The sequence below is a fragment of the Strongylocentrotus purpuratus genome, unplaced genomic scaffold (assembly GCF_000002235.5).
Source record: "Strongylocentrotus purpuratus isolate Spur 01 unplaced genomic scaffold, Spur_5.0 spur5_scaffold_5, whole genome shotgun sequence".
Taxonomy (NCBI): Eukaryota; Metazoa; Echinodermata; class Echinoidea; order Camarodonta; family Strongylocentrotidae; genus Strongylocentrotus; species Strongylocentrotus purpuratus.
Genome location: NW_022145611.1, coordinates 17631499 through 17652518, shown reverse-complemented (window position 1 = coordinate 17652518; position 21020 = coordinate 17631499). Strand labels below are relative to the sequence as shown.

The window sequence follows — 21020 nt, the reverse complement described above, 5'->3', positions numbered from 1 at the left end:
AAGGAAAATATCAGCACATTCAAAATCAACATGAACATGAATTATGTATCCATGTCAAGTTTCAGAAATGTAATATAATATTACATTTTTTATTACATTGCAAGAAATATGAAAGAGAAAGATAATGCAATGACCATTGAAACGTGATACATTAGATTTAATAAAATTATTAGGAAATTTATCGGATTTTAGAGTCCTCTTGGAATGATCGTATAGTGCGTTTCCCTCTGTGGGTATATGATTATGAATTAATTTATGATTGAAATGGTTGAGCATTATCTGTAAAATCATAGAGATGACATCCTTATGATTAAAATGGTCTAATACTAATTATGGTGAGGGGAAATTGAATGTACTAAATCTTGCATATTAGCACTTCGCTGAGACAGGTGGGCCTACTCTGAACTCGAAAATATGAGTCTGGAAAGACTAAAGAGAGAGCCGAAAACTTGATCAGTAAAAGTGAGCCAAGATCAACAGTTCGAAAAGATGAACATCAAGGAAGGAACGCCGTGGCGCAGAAAATCTGACAAGATTGAAGAGCGCCATCTAATCGCCAACAACAACAACAATATTGCGCAATCACCTGGCGCTGGCTGGCTAGCAGACAATCATATAGATCTAGTATGTCATTGCAACACGACTGCAGCTGGCAGAGTTTCAAACGAGAGGATTTCTTTCATATAGTTTCGAAAGATCCAGATCATCATGATATTTCAATCTCAGTTTGATCTACATACATGTACTAAGGCTGTAAGACAGACAGTTTACAAATTCGCACGCTAGGTTCAACAACCCACCACCGACAGCTCTGCAGCTCAACTGTCTCCATTTGCCCATTGGAATTAACACTGCTCACTCCATCCAGCTCCCTCACACATACCTAATTAATCCACCGAGCTAACTGGCCATCCTCACTCCAAAACATGGACGTCAGACTGTCTAAACTTCTCTCGCTGGTTTTAAGGCACAGAGCACAGCAATTGGGCTTCAACATTTATCCAGGTAAGCAGCTAGCAGAGAGTAATTGACTTAAGAATAATAGGATTAGCATTGAAAAAAAGACAATCATTGAATTGATGAAACGTATGATGAATTATAACAAGATTTATTATTTTGCAAGATATGTTTGGTATTGTCATGGCGGTGGCATTGGTTTATATGCCTGAGACATGTTGCAAAATACAAGGTTCCAAATTCCACTTCGTACTCATAGAACTATATTGTAAAAATTAATGCGTCAAACTGTACTCTGTCTTTGTTATAAAGTCATGGACAAATTTAAGATATATGTGGATTGTCTGCTGCCATATTTATATATATATATATATCTAACAATCCATTCTCAGATGTTAGTATTATATTTTCTATTATATTCACCAATACTATACATTATGTATTATGTTTCTTTCTTTATATAAATAATTGATTCTTATTGTGCTTTTCCAAAAATTTCTTCAAAAAATAACCACAGGGGGATATGTTCTAGTCAAGGATCTTTTAGCCCATAAGATGTTCAAGCGCTTTACAGAGGCCGACATTAGAAGGGTTGTGGCTTCCAATGACAAACAGAGATTCTCCTTCAAAACCAATGAGGAAACTGGTGAACTGATGATCTGTGCTAACCAAGGACATTCCTTTGACGTAAGGCTCGTTTTTTAAAATATAAATTAGTTAAGATAAATCAACATAATAAACATTGTCATGGGGCCTGAGGCTCACATAACACATATCTTAGCGATGATCAATCAATGTTACATAGTGATTCATATCAAAATGGAAATCAATCTCTAACTCATATTTGTGTTACCAGGCGCACTGGTTACCTAAGAAATATTTACAGATCTTATGAGTGGTCCATATTTGTGACATCAGTTGATCACGGCACTATAATGCTGCCATTCACACAAATTTCTGTGTTTACAGTATCACATTTTATCTTTTCTTGGGCTCAAGTTATCAAATGAGAGACAGTTTTAAGCAGTTGTCAAAAAAGTGTTATTTGAATAAACAATGCCGTATGCATTTCCTTCCTTTATTACTTTTAACTTAGATCCCTGAATTCAATGTTTTTTGTCAAGGGAAAAAATACAGTGAGTTATGAATTTTCCATTAAAAAAAAATCAATCTCTAAATATGCTTGAATTAGAGCCATTTACTATCAAATGCAAAGTAGCGTGGACTAGATCGAATGAGAGACTTGAATTGCTTTTTTATAATCACATGCTGCCATCTCTGTTGCTTACGTTGTGAGCTCTTACCATTTCTCTTCTCAGGTACCTGAACCAGAGCTGGAACCCATTACTGATGCCAGTCGTTTTCGAACCGTAGTCCATGGAACTTATTTCAGGCATTGGGACCAGATCCGCAGACAGGTATGGTACTAGTTATAGCACTGATGTTTAAGAATTATTATTATTATTATTACGGTATTATTTTTCAAGTCACCTCCGTTTGGAATTGTTTCAATTTTTAGATTACACCTATTTGTATGAAAGCTTTGCATTCCTGCACACGGGATCCCACAGAGGGAATAGTGTACCGGTACTCAAGCAGTGACCATCTGAATAAAAAGATTGCCTATGGGAACTCAGTGTTATATGCTCTGGCTCCTAACCATTAGGAGCCAGAGCATGTAACACCGAGTTCCTATTGGAAATATATTCATTCAGATGATCATATCTCAATCAATACTTAATATATTCAATTGGTTTTCAACATTTGGACATTATTTTTGATACTCTTTCGGAAAATGAAGAAAAAATAGAGAAATTCTAAAAATAGATTTTTATGACGTCACAGCTTCGGTACTCTATGCCTGTATTCATTCCTTTACGCCCCCTTCACACATTCCCTCTTGTTTCTTCCTGTCTCTTTTTCTCTTCAACTCATTTTGAGTGTCTTTCTTTCCCTCTCTACTGTCTTTGTATCTCTTCATTTTCATTATCTGTTTGTTTGCCTACTCATTATCTCATGTATTCTTCCTTATACTCATCACTCATTATCTACTCTCTCGTTCTCTCTTCATTTTATATGGTAGGGACTGAAGAGGATGAACAGGACTCACATTCACTTTGCCCAGGGTGTGCCGGGAGCTGATGGAGTCATCAGTGGTTAGTAATTTTCTGTATTATGTACACTACACCTGAACTGCCATTCTACTTCGACGATTGTGAACATGTGTTAGAAACATGTATTATGTCTAGGGGAATCAGATATTGCCATGTACTGGTAACCTACAGTTTGTATAACTTTCTGAAAAAATCTGCCTTTGATTACAAGTATCAATACTTATTCTATATTCAATTATAAAATAAAATGTGCCATAATTTGATGTTTTAGATGCCATATTTTATTTCTCTTACAGGAATGCGGAGATCCTGTCAAGTGATGATATTCATTGATCTTCCTGCAGCATTGAGAGGTAATTAATTGACTTATGATTCTCAAATGAGTTACATATAGGAAGGGACAGTGTGGGGTTTCATCGTTGGTTCATCCTTTCAAAATGCCATTGAAGAGAATATAAGGATAGCAAAATTATTTAATCATTGCCAGGAAGAGAAATTAAAATCAGTTGTTTGGGTGCCATTGGGTAGGCTTTGTACTGCTCATAGTGCCACATATATGTCTTGGTTATAGTGGATTATGATTATGATTTTGTTTGCTTGTTTTTATTACTGGCTTGTTGTGTTAAGGGGATCAGATTGAAATCTCTAGCAAGACAGATCTGCCATATAGGCAGTCATTAAGCATCCTTTGCTCTGCCATGTATGATATCTGTACAATGTTTGTACTATTGGATTCTATTGGATACCATTGGATTGCTCAAGGTTCAAATTGATTTTCCACTCCCTCATATCACATACATATAATAAAACATAAACAAAACAAAGCAGTGCATTACCAAAATCGGTACAATAATAATGTTGCAATTTTTTAATGATGTACATTGAATCATTATAAAAGAATTGTTAAAAAAAATCATTCTTAATTACATCATAATTTGAGAAAATGTGGAGGAACCTATAAAAGATGCAGAGCTTGTAAAGCTATAGGCTAGGTCCACTTTTTAGGAAAAAGTCAAACTTGTATTTAAGAATGAAGAAAAAAAGTGTAAAATAACGAGTTTAGTGCTAGGGCAGAGAGAGAAAAGGGAAGAGAATAGACATGAAGAAGGAGAAAAGGTGAAAGAACAGGAAGGGGGAGGAGGAAGAGAGAAAAAGAAAGAGCGAGATAGAAGGGAAAGGGAGATGATAGGATTGATATCATAAAAATGTATCAGTAGGGCTATCATATAAGATCCTCTGCATTGAATTGATTGGTACTAATATCATGGTTACTCTATTTTCATGCATTGATGTCACTTATAAAATTGCTGGAGCTGTCCATGTATGTTAGTGGGTTATTTGTCTACCATTCATTCACAGCAATATAGTTCTGGAACATTTTACTTTGTTATATTTGCAATCACTTATTCATTTTGTTCAACCTTAAATCATAATGAGTGAAGCCAAACTGGTTGGTGTAAATTGATTCTTCTCCTTTCATGTCCTCTCATGATACTTGAACATGTAGGTGGCGTCAAGTTCTTCTTGTCGAAGAATGGTGTGGTACTATCCCCAGGTGACAAAGACGGGATCCTTAGAACTAGATACTTCAGTAGCGTGATGGAAGCTCGTTCAAGTGAGTCAAACATTTGTAACCTATTGATTATTGAATCCTCTCATTCCCATAGACCTAGTACTGCATGGAGCCATCTTGTTCCCAAAGTGATATCCATCAAATATGAAGTGTTACTTGCATTTAGCTCCATAAACTAAATCTAATCATTGATTGAGAGTTATTCAATTTCCAGATTACCTTTAGTTAAACGTGTTACAGTAAATGTTCTCATCTAGTCAAATAAAATTGATTACCTTTTTGTAAATAATCCCTTATATATTACCAATCATTATGTGTGGGAACATGCCTGTTTATTTTCATGTTTTTTTAAATTTTCATGATATTGCAGGGCATCCGATTGCTTTTGAGAAACACTGAAACAGCTCCAACCACTACTCGGTGACCGAGGGGAATGATATGCAGATTATATTTTGGATTATATCACTGGAATAGTTTCAGTTTTATTTTTTATTTCCAACAGAACAGATATACAATTCAATATTCAACTAAATACCTAATGCATTTTTCATGGTTTAAAGTTATCAAATAGAAAGTATACATAAATACCCAGTATAATACTTCTTTTATATTTCTAAAGTAAACTTGTGGAAAAAGAGGGATTCACTGAAAAGCAGAGTTTGTAAAATGTGGATCCTCAAAATAATGAAAAACATTAATTTTGTAAAATGTTATGTAAATATATTGACCTGAAGAGAAAAAATATGCACATAAATTACCAAAAAGTGGCAGAGTAATAATACAATTATAAATCTGTAATTTGAAAAATTATTACGAACATAGTCTGTAGTTGTTCCGTAGTGTGCCTAGGCTTGCCAAATGAGTCTACCTTTTGCTTTCATGGTTCATTTGACCTTTCTTGGTATATCATATTATATACATGAATCATATATATTTAAAATTTTTTTGTAGGGGAATGAGGTTCGCATGTTTTTTTACAAATTGAATTATCTTTTTTTCTTTTTTCTTTAAATGTCTTTTTTTGTATGTGCCTTACAAGTGAAATAGGCTATAAGAGCAATTATATTACCAACACCAATCGAGTGTGTAGTCCCATTTACAACATTCATTGCTGGAGAGTTGTTATAAATGTCAGGCCCTCTATACTATACTCTATACTATTATATACTATATATGCCCATGTTTAGAACAACATATTTTGTGAAAGTTGACCAAGAGGCTGCGATAATTCTTGAAATTTTCTTGATGTATACAAAGAACTAATGAATCATTTGAGGGTATTGTACTTTACGGTAGACCGTTTCCCCAGTAGAAAGCAGAAAATGTTTGATGGGAAACCAATTGGCATGAAAGTATTTACAGTTCTTTAAAAGTAGTGTTAACTTTCTACAGAGAACTGTAATAAGTCACTCAATTTCATCTGAGAAATTTCTTTCCTGACTGAATTCAAAATTACCTTTTAATGTTTATGCACCTTATCATGATAATGTTAAGGATTAGTGTTTATCAGTTTTTGTCTCGCCTGCGTAGCAAAAAGCGAGACATAGGCGCCGCTTTTCCGGTAACGGCGGCGGCCGCGACGGCGACGGCGACGGCGTCAACATCAAAAACTTAACCTAAGGTTAAGTTTTTGAATTTTTGGTATAATTTTTAAAGTATAAGTTCTTAGTCAATGAAACTTTGACTATAGGGTAATCAAGTATCCCCAATCACGTGAGTAGAATTTCAGATCACAAAGTCAAGGTCAAAGGTCATTTCAGGTCAACAGACTTGGACTATGTTGTAGCATCATCATCGAAAACTTAACCTAAGGTTAAGTTTTTGAATTTTTGATATAATTTTGTAAGTATAAGTTCTTAGTCAATGAAACTTGGACTATAGGGTTATCAAGGCTCTCCAATCATGTGAGTAGAATTTCAGGTCACTAAGTTAAGGTCAAAGGCCATTTAAGGTCAACAAACTTAGACTTTGTTGTGGCATCAACATTAAGATTTTCAAAATGCTTCTTCTTCGTTATTTTTCAACCGATTTTGATTCTGATTGTTTCATATGATAGGGCTAGGAGGGTATTTAAAATTTCTACACAGAATCGTGAAATTCATTATCTATGCTAATTTATGCAAATTTATTCGAAATCACAAAAAAGGCTTCTTCTCCTTCATTTCTCGACCGATTTTGATTTGGTTTGCTTTATATCGTAGAGCTAACTTTGGTACACTAAACTTCTACACAGAATTTTGAAATTGTTCTCCATTAATTAATTATGGTAATTTATGCAAATTTATTCCAAAAATAACAAAAATTGCTTCTTTTCCCTCATTTCTTGACCGATTTTGCCTTATCTGGTAGAGCTAAATTTGGAACAATAAACTTCTACACAGAATTGTGAGATTTTGCTCCATTGATTATTTATGGTACTTTATGCAAATGAAATGAAATGAAATAATGTCCCTTCCAGGGCATCAAATTTCTATTTTTTGACCAGTTCAAAAGTGTACCACATAAAATTTACGATATTTGTTGTTGTGAGATGCGGATGAGCGCTACGTCATCGACGTTCTGGTTTATCATACTGAATTGCGTTATGCAGGCGAGACTGCCGAGAGCGTTTCCCTTGTTTTTTTTGTAAATGTTTAGTTTTTTAAGTATTTGGCAAGAGATTTCACTAGCTTTCATGTATAATTTCAAGTGGATGTTGTTTGTAAAGAGGTAAATCCATCCGGTAGGGAATGATACATATCAAAACTTTAAACCCAAAACTTTTATAAGCCAATGAAAAAGTGCAATATCGGATTATGTTTCTTGAATCATCAGTCACATACACATTCCAAATAATCTACACAAATAACACAGCAGGGTAGCGATATTAGGGCTCTTTTTAATCTCTCTAGATGCCATACAGAGCAGACATTTAGTAATAATATAATTAGATCTCAGCAATCCATTATGTCATTATCAAAGATATATACATCAATGTTATATATATGGAACTACATTTGTTTAGCTGATGATTTTACACATGTACACTGCCAAATAAACAAGAATTTGCAATAAAAGTATTTTTGCAAGAAAATTAGAAATTAGTACTGGTGTGATTTGTTCATGTGGGCATATGTTTTTGCTATTACGTGTGTGGAGTCCACTGATAAATACTGGTGTTTAAAGAGCTCATCTCACTGTTATGAACCCAAATGCATCTGAAGTAACAACTAAACATTTAGTACAGCGATTTTCGTGTACACCCCCCCCCCCCCTTAAAAAAAAAAAAGGAGCTTAACTGTCTGTGATTGTTATTTTAATGTTTGCCTCTGTAAACAATACCATAATAAAGCCATTAAAAAGTATTGCAATCACAATAGAAATTCATTCAATAGGCTTTTAATATGATTCACAAACCACAGTTGGAATAATATTGTAAACTTGTGGGGCATTCTACTCTCGTTACCTTGACTCTCCAAATAGAATTTACTTTATAGGTATGGGGCTACAAAAGTTGATAACAACTCCTTCATGGATTAGGTCAAATATGATTTGAAAATGAGAAATTCCATCATGTCACTTAATTATAATGGTGCTATTGCCGATTAAACATCTATTTTTGTTTAAGTGGGAAAGGACAAATCGCATCTGTAAAAAATTGTTTAATACAATATATTTGTACACTTCATTAACATTGCATAACATCGATCTATATTTCATTATCAGGGGTAGGACAGATAGCATTTCGGAAATGTCAAAAAATATTAATACAATTACAATGCCCAAAATGGGAAATAATGTATACATTATAATTCATTAAATGATAATTTACAATGGAAAATAAGGAAGATACAAACTCGACTAATCTTGAACTTGAAGTAAAATAGTGAACAAAAAGGAATGCTAATATTTTATATAAAACCATGAAAAAAAGGGCCTACGAACCATATATAGAAATGAATTGTCTGCTAGTCATGGTGCCAATGTATGTTGTTTTGCCATCAAATATCTTCATATTTCTTTGATATTTGCACTAGTGTATGCAAATAATGTGACATACATAAACTGACTTACTGTAAGTGAGATGTATGTGAGAAATAAACAGCATTTTAGTATGTACAATTACAGCAAAATACCTTATGCAGTATTGAAAATATATGGTTTACAAGATAATTTTGTTTGCATATATATGTATTTAGCTATGTATTTTCAGGGGGTGACGTTACACCCTTAAATGTACATGTATGCTCACGCAGCCCTAATGTTCCAACACCCCAAAGTTTTGAGACCACATGTTCCACTAACGCTCAAACACAGGTAGGCTATGTGTGCAGTCATAACATGTCTATATATCATATACATTATATATGATAATAATAATAATAATAATATGGATATTTATATAGCGCATATATATGATGCATAATATTTACGTTCACTTGCAAAGTGTCATCAAATACGGGTATCGGAATATTGGACGTGAAACCCACATCAACGCATAATTATCTCGATGAAATGCCAAACATTGTGTTATGTACAAAAAGTATAATGTGACTTTACAGTTGTGTTGAACATTTGTTAAGATTGATACAGATCACTGATTCTTAGCAAAGATTTCAAATTCTCTCTACAGCATCCAACTATCCATACCATTGGGATAGAGTGTATAACAACTTTCACTGTACACAAATTAATGGCAAGATTTGTAAATGAGTGTTCATCTTTAATTTAGACATGTCCAATCGTCCATTATATCTACAGCATATTGCACATAAATGAGAATTGAATTGTTGTCATCGGAACAAGGAAATGTTTTTATTATTTTGAAAAGCTGAATTTTGTATTCACATGTCCCCTTTTCAATGTTGCATTGCCATTGATAGCCTTTTAAACTGCCTGACACTTGAATATTGAAGACAAGTGCTGAAATGTACATATATAGTTGTACATGTTGAGAACAAAACAATATCTGAACAAGTTTATGATCCTGACTCCTGTAAGCCTTCCACTGGAGTTGATAGATATCATGCGTTGGCTACATCACTTGTTATAATTGTGATGAACTAGCGAGCAAACTGATTTCACACCAAGCAGTCTAGTTAACTTCATTTAAACACTACCAAGTGATAATGACCAACATTTTCTAACCCAAATGAGATGAATGAGGAGCATCCCACAATTGTGTTACACATGCATCATGTGTATTAATAGATACTCTAAAAAATGCCACATAGTTTTTAGTGTTCCATAAGTGCCTATCCTGGGGACACTTATGTAGTGACCCATCCTCTCCACCTTCCAAACTCCTTGCCATGAATACTGAATGATATAACCAATACTATGTCTTTGATGAGTTGATTCTAAGTAAACGGTCAAAACACCATGTCGCCCCTACCGCACTTGGTAAGGAGAGGATCAAGGCTGTGTGATACAGAAGCACTGTGGAACCCCACCACCACTGCCTTTCCCATTCGTCATCAACTGGCAATTCAGAGTTGTCCTTCCTTGGCATTGCACAGACTACACACCCTGACTGGCATGTCCCAGCCTCTAGAGGGCACTGGTCTTCTGTTGGAGGAGCATTCCGCACACACACCCTGTCCGCAGCCCCTGCAGTGGTGTATCTTGAGCTTAGGGTTGAACTCCTCCTTGCAGGCAATGCAGTGGGTGATCTCACTATCAGGGATCCAATAGGCTGGCCTGGCAGCCTCTATTAGCATGCCTGATGAAAAAAACACATTGAAAAGGTATACATTATTGGTTTGGGAGACCAAAAATTACTTTGTTAATATTAGAAGCTCACAACTTACATTTGAGTTAGTATAGGACTGATAACTTTGCTACATAAAAATCATCAGAGCATGTAGTGATTATAATTATGAACATTTCATCTATTTCATCTGTGAGGTAAATGACTGAAATACCCAAACAGGTAAGGGATTCTGGAGAACCCTCGCAGATTAAACCACATCAGTCAATCTACTAATCGACCATAATGTCTATTAATCAACTAATCAATTCATTTTGTAATATGACTCACTGGCTGAGTGAGTTGACTATGAGCTACATGTCCGTCCGTCCCTCCATCCATCCATCCACCCAACCATCTGTCTTTCCCGCCACCTGATCAATCAATCAATCATTCAAAATCAAGCAATTTATCAATCTATTCTGTATGACCCACCTGCAGGGTAATTGACTGCAGTTCCTAGGACACCTAATGTTGTCTGAAGGACTTCTCCAACCTTTCTAGCTATGACTGGCTGAGGCTCATCATTCATGGCATTCTCTAACTCAGCTTGGATATCTTCTGTCAGCATCTTCCCACCACCAACATCTAGGTTGAAAAGGAAAAAGTACATTTCATATTGCACTGTCTACTCGTGTTTGGAGACTGCCATTGCTACGTTTTGCTGCATAAGCTTAAAGGCAGTCACTGTAGAGGACTTGGTGGCATTCACAATTGGGTACAACTGTCCTATGAGCAACAACTAAAAATGCTAGGGAATCATTCCACTGGAGTTTACTTGGAGCATAGCTTGACTGATATCAGAGAGCATTCCCTCACAGGAGCAGGTCTTTTGAAATCCACTGGACATTTACATTGTTGTCCCTGTCAGACATACAGACCAAATAGGTGTATGGTGTGACCCCCCCCCCCAACAGAAACTTGCTATTCACGGCATGCAATCTGACATTGAGTAAACCAGAAAATGAATTTTAGAGAGATCTCAATAAGAATGCTATGATATGAAAACGATTTTGAAATGTTTTACACAATAAACCTAATAAACCATGCACATCTTAAAACTAAACCATTTCCTTCCAGCATGCTTTAACAAAAGAGCATGTGGCTACAGCCACTATCTGTATATCATGAACAAAGTCGTACCTGATGTCTTTTTTCCATAGCATCCATCGCACACTCTGACAGGCTTGGGTCCCCATCCTCTCTCTGGTACCGGTAGCTTGTGCTGTGAGCACTCGTCACAGAACCCCTCCCCACAATCCCGGCAGTGATGCAGCTTATCAGTCTCGTCAAACTTCTTGGAGCATTGAAGGCAGGCCTGACGGTGAAGAGGGAGTAAATGGGCTACAGCTTAGAGGATGATGAATACATTTATCATACTTATCATAACCACAGTATATGTAAAAACTGTGTCTATGGAAGCAGTTCAAATTTGAAATTATATTATAACACAATCATCCGCTATTAATTCATTCTCTTCCAAGCTGTGGTAGGCAAATCCCGCCCAAAAAGTTGAACAACGACTCGAGCTAAACTTCACTTTTATTTTCTTTCTGAAACAGAAACATGTACTGTCATTGTTTATATGGGATATATTGAACCAAATAATGAGCAGCAGCATTATAAATCCAAATGAAAATTTGTAAGTTCTCGATGACTATTGATAACAAATACAAAATCTGGTGGCAGAGAAGCACTTTGAGTAACTATGAAGCTCAAATATGAAATAATCAGAGGAATACTAGACACTGAACCAATATCAAGTAGAGTTATCATCTTACAGTGATCTCTGCATTTGGTCTCCAGTAGGGTGGTGCGATCTGGTCCATCATCCATTGTGACATTATAGTTGTAGGTTTGGAACTCACACTGCTGACCACATCGACCACCTGGTGTATTCCATCCAGCAGACGTCGCCCTGCGTTGTGTGTTCCTTGCAATACCGTGCTACCCTGTATGGAAAGCAAGAGATGGAATACAATGGTAGTGTTCATTTTGAACTTCATGAGCAATGAAAGTTATCTTGTTTAATTGAAAAAGAGAATGAAAACTACAAACCATGAATGATGTATGAGATGATGTATGAGATGATACAAGAGACACAAGCTGCAGATTGTAGATATTAATCAAAGAAATTTGTTTATATATATATATAAAATTGAAAGAATAAAGACATGGACATCCTTTTGATGTCTACTGTCATTTCAAAATGAGGAAGCCAATATAAAGCCATGTAACACATGCTCATGCGAAAATTGCTATGTCGTCAGTTTCAAACACTAACAGAATTGCAAACTTCAACCCTGTAGCCAACTCCAAACCTAGACTAAAACCTAACTGCAACCCTAACATTACGCTCTTGACAAATAACGTCCAGAGCAATTGTCGCCAGAGCAAATGTCAGATCATTCATTATTTGCATGGTGGCAGCGGTGGGATATAACTGATCTGGTAATTTCTTTGTTTTAATGGCAAAGGTCAAAATTCATAAAGGAGGTTTACATTCACTATGGTGATCTAAATTCTAAACTATGGTTGAAACCCCCATCGTGGACTACAACCTGCATCTATGCACATACCAGTATTGTCCATCCATTGTACCCTACAATGCTTATGCACATTTAAACCAGGGTTTTAAGTAAATCTATGTGAATTTTGGCCAAAGGAGTAGGTCTATCTTACCCCTGGCCAAACATGGCGTATCTCTGTTCTCACTGCATCCATCTCTGGTTCCTGGTTGCCATACCAATACTGACGACTCCGATAGATGACACCACAGTGTGGACACTCCAACACAAACCTAATCAAAATTGGAAACAATATGTTTATAAGCTGTAGATAATTGATATGGTCTACAATTTATCTGTGATTAAATTCAAAGCTAGTAGAATTTTGATAATTGTAAACAATTTTAAGAAGCTGAATTCACTGTTATGGATATTCAAAACTAGCAGTTATTTACAAGTAGTCAGAAAGACCAGTTTAAGAATTTCTTAATTTTATTTATATCCAATTTTTTTACTTTTCATGTTTGTCTTCTGCTTTTTAATTTCTATAATTGCTTTATTTTATAATTTAATATTCTTCAATTTCATTGTGCATACAGGGTTTCTCCTATCCCACAATCAACCAGAGCTTACCCAGAGACAGCATATTTGATCATGCCCATCCATGAGTTGTCTGTAGCTGAACACATTTTTGGCACTACCATTACCTCTTGGCCACCCTGATAGCAACTCTGTATTTAAAAAAAAAATGAAATAACAGTTTCATATTCCATTCCAATACCATATTTATATATCGCTCTGCTTTGACTCAAGGCACCAAAATTTGCAATGAGCTGGTATGAAATGTCTCAGCTGGAAACAAAATATGTCATAAAATTATTGATGAAAATTTGTACTGAAATGCTGATGCCTCACACACTCTCTCCGTAATGACCGATACTTTTTGTATCTTATAGATCTACAACTAGTACAAGTCATTGCATGCAGCAATTTGTCTGCAGTAAATGTCCGATTCATAATCAAACAGTGCATATAAATCTTCATCTCTAGCATATGGACAGGCTTTAAAAACAAGGTCATTAGCAAAACAATAATAATACCTCTTCATTACAGTGACTTCACAATTATCATTTTATAGCTAACTCTCAACCATATTATACAAATAATGAATGGTTATGAGTTCGATAGTGCGAATATTTTCATGAGTTGAAAGATTAACATTCTATTCAACGAGGGGTTTGCCGAGTTGAATAGAATTAACGTTAATCTTTCATTGAATGAAAATATTGCACTATTAAACGAATGAAAAACATTCATTATTTGTTTTATACAACATCGAAGAAGATCTAATAGAATGTTAATCAACAAATTACTCCTTTACTCCTTATATTAAAGATAAATTAAAGTTGGAGTCAAGCCTTCTAGATTACATTCAGATTGCCTTCGCGTCAGATACACGCAGGGATACACGCACGGCAGAGAGGTACGCAATCTGCATATAACCAAAAATGCATGGCGCTTATACGGTAACCAAAAATGCACGCTCGTGCAATATAACATCTATTGAATATCATGTGACCAACGATCCTCCAATCAAATGACAAGGATCCATGCACATGTAGGTGTTGTATAATGTTTTTTATAGAACACCTAAAATATATTTTGTACAATCATATGGTGTCTGGTGTCACTGAATACTCCACTCATCCAATGGGGAGGGAAATGGAGCTAATTGTCTTGGGCTATATCAATTTCTATTCTTGAAATATTAATCATCCATGGCAAGATGCCCACATGTTTATTAATCATTGTTTATAAACTGGCTTCTTCTCGCACTAACCAAACATGATGAACACTAATCGGTATGTACTTTGACCCCAAGGTCACCTTCAAATCAGACTTTGTACTCGCACGCACAATCACGAGCTTCGTAATGAAACTAACAGTATTTATATTTCTAACGAATGATGACATGAGACAAATACAAACAAAAATACTACTCAATATCTCATGAGACCTAAATTCTCCAATGATAAAATGTATGTATAATTAATACATTATATACTGTATACTGTTTACACATTTTGTAGCTAATGCTTTTACTTCAAAAGAATATTGGTACTATGATGAAAAGACCTTTAACACAATTTAAAAACAAACTCTTAAAAGTCTTAAAAACATTATTTTCTATGCATTCACACTATTATCATTTACATCATACTCTTATGAATGCCTTGACCCGCTGAGTAAAAGAAATTAAAGAACTACTATATATATATATATATATATATATATATATATATATATATATATACATCATTTAAGCCTAGTGGAAAGAGATAATTCAATTTTCAACAGGTTAAAAACTTACTTTACAGATGTAGACCCTGTTGTCAAATTGATGCTGGTATTTACAACGCGATGTGTTCTCATGTATGATGTTATCCTGGCTGTGGTTCATGGTGTTGGTACAGCGAGAATTGCATGAGAGACAGCGGGTGGAACAGGTGAAATACTCATCAGGGAAGGGAGATGGAACATCTCTGTCGATTGTACCACTGAACTTGTCATTCAGTCCCTAAAGATGAAGGAAAAGAAGGCAAGATGTGTTTGCTGTTGATGTTGGTGGATCATTTACCAAGTGGTATAAGTGATACAAATATATAAAGGAACACATACAAGTTACATGTACATGTATGTTTGTTTTTTTTCTTCTAAACTATGGTGAGTCATTTTTTGGGGTGGCAACACAACCATTATGACATAGGTTATCTTTATAATATGAAAATCATTGTATTTTCTCAATGAACTCTCTTTTTATCATGTTAAAAAATACATTGTAGGCCTACATGTATTAAATATTCATATTAGTCAGCATTCCAAAATTATTGTACGTTCTAGGTACGGTAATAGTTTTTATACAATAAAGAAAACCCCAGAAAACATAGTTGAATTAAATTGAGCCATTGCTACTATTGATAGAAAGAACAAACTGCAGATATCAAGCCCCCAATTTTCAGAAACAAAATAATAATCTCTTATCACATAGAATGATGTATGATATATGGCACCACTGCTCACCTTCAATGCAAGATACACAACTTGGGGAGACCTCGGAGATCGAACAGTGCTGTTGTAGACATGAGTCAGGATGGCCTCTTTCAGTGTCTTGAAGTTGGTCGGAGGCTCGATGGTCTGGATACCGATGTACTGCAGACAGCTGAAGGCATCCATGTGGCATCCATGTTCCTTGAAGCGCTCTTGAAGGAGGGTATCTGCTGACTTGTGCCCTCCACTGCTCCTCTGTGGCTGAACTACAAACATGAAGAAAGAGATTGGGATTTGAAGACAACTTGAGAATACTATTTTCATAATAAACCTGCTTGCATGGGGCAAGCAGGTCATTTAAAAATCATTGATACATGATTGAGGCATGAGCTACATACAAAATTTTGTTTCAGAATCTGAGGCAATGTTACCAAGTAACTTGAAGCTTTTATGGACACTTCTTTTTGCTGACAGCACATTTGCTCACTCCTGTTTTTTAAAATACTTCTGACTTCATACTAAGCTGTTTTTAATTGATTCAAGTAGTAATAGGATTCCCAGTACATTTTTGAATTGTGCATGCAGGAGAGCTAAGAAAATATTTAGGTCCGGATATAAAATACTTAATCTGTACTAGACTAGATAACTTACAAGCTAGTGAAGCTACAATTAAGCCTCAATAATAGAGACATCTGTTACTTTTCTCAGGCTTAAGCTCATCCCTCATTTTGTTTACAATGCTATCTTTTGTGTCTTCACAAGTCTTAAAATCAGCCCTTCTTTGCTTAACATCTGGTGTATTCTCATGCAGGTGCCATGGTTCTAGCATAATTTGCCTGGTCAGAGTCGGGTTCTCACATATTGATAACATACATTTAGGTTTACTACATGTATCAGAGTACTATTCCTTTCTATTGAAGCTGGACAAATATCACTGTACAGCTTTAAATAATAATAATAATTGCATTTATATAGCTCCTTTTCCAGATTAAACAAGGAGCTGTTCCTTTAATCAAAAGACAAAATAAGAATTGCAGAGGTATGTTTTCAGATGTTTTTTAAAAAGAATTTAAGTGAACTACTATTCTCAGAAATGGCTGGAGTTTCTTTGATACGATAAGAAGTTACATAATAGTCGTACAAAACTACAAATCATAATCATAATAAAAGATTATCAATAATATTATTATTACTTCAAATCATTACTTTTATCATAATCATCCCCATCATGAAAAACAATAATAATACATGTATTCAAAGCTATCAAAATTGTTGAAATACTCATATTATAATAAGAATATTAATAAATAATAATAAAAATCGTAACAAAAACAACAAGAACTACGATAACAACAACAACAACAGCAGCAGCATTACTACTTTGAATTCGGCCACAGTGGAATGCAAATTTTCAGGGATAAAAAAAGTTTTATTTTGTGTCAAAATACCTGCGCCTAGAGGAAGGGTATGGGTGGTCTCATGGAACACAATAACTGCTGGCCCAAGCGTAGACACTGGTCCTTTGATGTTACACTTTTCCAATGTTACTTTTAGCTCCGGGGTAAAGTGCTTCAGGTAAGCCTTTGACGCATCCCCAAGGAACTGGAACAGATCCCGATGCAACCGATCGGCTCTTGAGCGATAGATGACTACGTCCGAGATGGCTATCACCTTCAGCAGGAGCCTCGTGCGCTTGTTCTCATTAGTAGAGACTCCGAGCAGGCCCTCCGTGTCCACAACGATGATGTTGGTTCTTTCGTCGTAGGCTGTCCACACACCGATGGTGCAGGATTCCTGGGTAGGTGAGGTGTGGAATACCTCCTGTCCTCCAAAGAAGGTGTGGTTGAGGGTGTGTGATTTGCCATCCCCTGTGTTTCCGAAGATGGAGACTACTTTGACAGGAGTCTTCAACGCGCATTTTAACTTCGCCACCAATGCCTCGGCAGAGTTCACCTGGATCGTAAATGATTTAATGGATTGATTAAAAGGCAAAATATGTACAACTAAAGTAAGAGAATATACACATCAGTACTTTCAGAATACCAATTTTATCTCTTCTTGCTCTAGTTCTCTCCCTCTCTCTCTCTCTCTCTCTTAAAGAAACAAATACAGGTTACTTTGAACTAATGAATTTGAGCGATTATTTTCCACATTTACGATATGTTATTCACCCATCTCACATGCTTGGATAAATAATAACATCTAACAAAATGAATAAGTCTCTTTTTATACCTGAAGTGTCTCAGAATCATCAACAAGCAGAAAGCCCTTTGCATGATCAGGATCAACAAGATCAATTTCATCTTCCACAGCTTCAAAGTCTGCAGGCCCCTTCATTGGTGCTGGTGATGCAGTCTTCTTCTTTTGGCTCTCTACCCGTTTCTCTCTTGGAGATGATGATGGTACAGCTTTCACACTCCCTACAGGTTTAACAATAGCTTCCATTCTCCTCCTCCCTCCAGAGCTCTCCAAGCTATGTGACAACGGTTGAGGAGGGGTCCACTCTCCTGATCCAGAATTCGACCTGAAGAACTCAGAGTGTCTGGGAGATGCAGTTTGATCCAAGAGTTTATTATCTTGATAATTGTCCTCTGTTTTGGACTGAATCCCATGAGTTACTGGGGAATTCCCTGATGTCATTATTTTCTGCCCATGATTTGGTAGATCACCCAGCACCGCTCCAGGTTTGTTGACAGTCCTCCCACTTCCGGGTTTGTTGTGAGTCCGTGTTGTTCTATGCGTCACCGTCATGCCACCTGTACCTGCGCTTCTATTAACATTGCTCTCAGGTGACTTGGGTATGGCTATCGCACTCGATTGCGCAACAGAGGGTCTCTCTAAGCCCTCAAAGTGACCCGAGAGAAATTCCAAAGATTTTGGTCCACTTGGGCTACTGCTCACACTTTCCAAAGAAAGGAATTCATCCCTTTCTATGTCGTTATCATCTGGAGAAGATAGCGAAGTTTTCGTATTCATGTCCGTCATTGTCAAACTATGAAAGTCGGAATCGAGGGTTAGCTCGTCGATTAGGTTAAGCCCCGCAGAAGAGGATGAAATATCCCCCGTTAGGATTGTAGTTTGTCTTTCCTTAATTTCACATGGCGTTGGCTCACTCAAAGAATCGAGAAATGGAGAAATAGGTAGACAGTTCTCTGGCGAAGATTTCGAGGGATTCATTTCGCTGGTTGGGCTATGTTGCGTTGTTGTATTGCAAACCTCTTTGTCCTGTTTTTGTTTTGGTAGAGGAGTGCGGCGATGTCCAGTTAACTTCCCCCGATGATACTCCTTATTGCAATCTCTACAGATTACAGTTCTACACTCCAAGCAGGAAAATTCTGCAGGTTTATACGGGCAAAGAGCACATTCGACAGCGCAAGGGAGTTGCTCAATTTTTCGTCTGAAATGACTTGCAAATTTTAGTCTTTCTGGTTTGTGGAGAAGTTGTTCGCAATGTTCACACTGCCTTGTCCCACAATTCAGGCACTCATAACTCGCATTCGAGCCGTCGCAGTCGAATTTCTCCTCACAAATCCGTTTAGATTTGTATTTAACAGGTAAAGGGTTTTTAGATCGACTTGCCATCTCGAATTGAGAGGATACGGACGAGTACGGAATACATGTTTTGAGTGTAATCACAACAAAAGACAACCGGGGAAAAGCATCGTACTGCATGTACTTGACAAATTCCAAAGGTTACTAGTATTACGAATACGATGGCTGTCGCATGCACCGTATATATCACAACAAACAATATAATCCAGCGTGCGAGCGACCCGGCGAGCGAGCGGTATGTTTCAGGTCGCTTCAGTACGCGCCCGCACGTGCGCGCGATCATACTTGTATATTATTATCTCTCACAAAATTCAGAGTAGATTGATTGATTGATTGATTTTTATTCGACAAGCTTCCAACATACAACAATATACAATAATAACAGATCAAAAATAAGTCAGCTTGAACAGGATAACCCACGAAAGCTCGAGAGCTTATTTCCAGTGGAGTAATGATATAATAACACTCTTTTTCTTCATTTCCAATGCTCCAGCATGAAACTTACAGTTTTCATCTTTTACTGAACGATTTTCTCAAACTCAAGATTCACAATTATTCCGTGCACTAGCCAGTGCACTCATAGTTATTTGAATATATTTGGCACCTTTCATATACAAATTGATAAATGAGGCTATATTTTTTTAATTAAAAAGCAGAGAAATTTAATACAGATCATCTATGCATTATAGCTGTGCTTCAACCTGCAAGGTCTCCTCGTCTTTCTTTATTCTACATTGTGTGCTATGGAATACAGTGTATCTAGACGATACTTTTGCACTGGTATGATTATATTTTATTATATTTTGTTACATGTGATTTCTGAAAGAAAAATGAACTTGAACTTGAGCCAATTTTACAAAACTATTAAGAACGCCACTTCTTTGTTGGCACCGAAATTTTTGAAACCCCATAAATTTTCAGGGTTAAACTTTGCTTACAACAGAGCAAAGATATTGACTTACAATAATATTGAAAGCAGTCCCACCTGAGTACCGTGCCATGACGAGTAAAACAAAAAAAATGATAAAAAAAAGTTTGTTTTGATCACTCGTATACATACAGGCCGGTGGCACTACTTGAGATTCACCAAAGTGCATGTGTCATGATGAAACAAAAGGACTAACGGTTATTTGTAAACAGATATTAAGAATTGAGTATTAGCATATCTCATATAACAAATTATATACATATTACATATATAGTTTGCTTTATGTTCATATTCAAAAAGAAAAAAACTCAACCTGAACCCCAAAATGGACATTTTTTTTGTTATGATTAGGAAAATAATCAAATATTATAGGCCTAATCAATAAATAAATACTTTGCAAAAGGGAGAGTTTGTTGATTTTTGTATCAGCATCGAATCATTTTCTATCGGATTCAGTATAGGCTTTATATAAAGAATAAATATTGTAAGGTCAGCTCCATGGTCGCAAGTGGCACTCAAATTATTAAGAGAAAGTGCTATAATATTCAGGTCTGATAATATTATATTGTAAATAATATATAATGTTTACTAATTGACATTGAGGAGTCACTAT

The 21020-nt window shown here is 36.0% G+C and overlaps 2 protein-coding genes across 2 annotated transcripts; one reads left to right on the top strand and one right to left on the bottom strand.

Moving 5' to 3' along the window:
- Positions 1-130: 130 nt before the first annotated feature.
- On the top strand, positions 131-5800 carry LOC581663 (tRNA 2'-phosphotransferase 1). Its single transcript, XM_781651.4, has 7 exons — positions 131-1005; positions 1475-1644; positions 2277-2375; positions 3041-3113; positions 3368-3424; positions 4579-4686; positions 5015-5800. The coding sequence occupies exons 1-7, from the start codon at positions 927-929 to the stop codon at positions 5041-5043; spliced, it is 615 nt and encodes a 204-aa protein (XP_786744.1). The 5' UTR covers positions 131-926; the 3' UTR covers positions 5044-5800.
- A 1702-nt stretch (positions 5801-7502) lies between these two features.
- On the bottom strand, positions 7503-19769 carry LOC581719 (zinc finger FYVE domain-containing protein 1). Its single transcript, XM_781706.5, has 10 exons — positions 18160-19769; positions 17376-17880; positions 15961-16193; positions 15251-15457; positions 13513-13610; positions 13055-13172; positions 12154-12324; positions 11516-11690; positions 10808-10960; positions 7503-10345 (listed from the first exon to the last, which is right to left on the bottom strand). The coding sequence occupies exons 1-10, from the start codon at positions 19597-19599 to the stop codon at positions 10113-10115; spliced, it is 3333 nt and encodes a 1110-aa protein (XP_786799.4). The 5' UTR covers positions 19600-19769; the 3' UTR covers positions 7503-10112.
- Positions 19770-21020: the final 1251 nt, after the last annotated feature.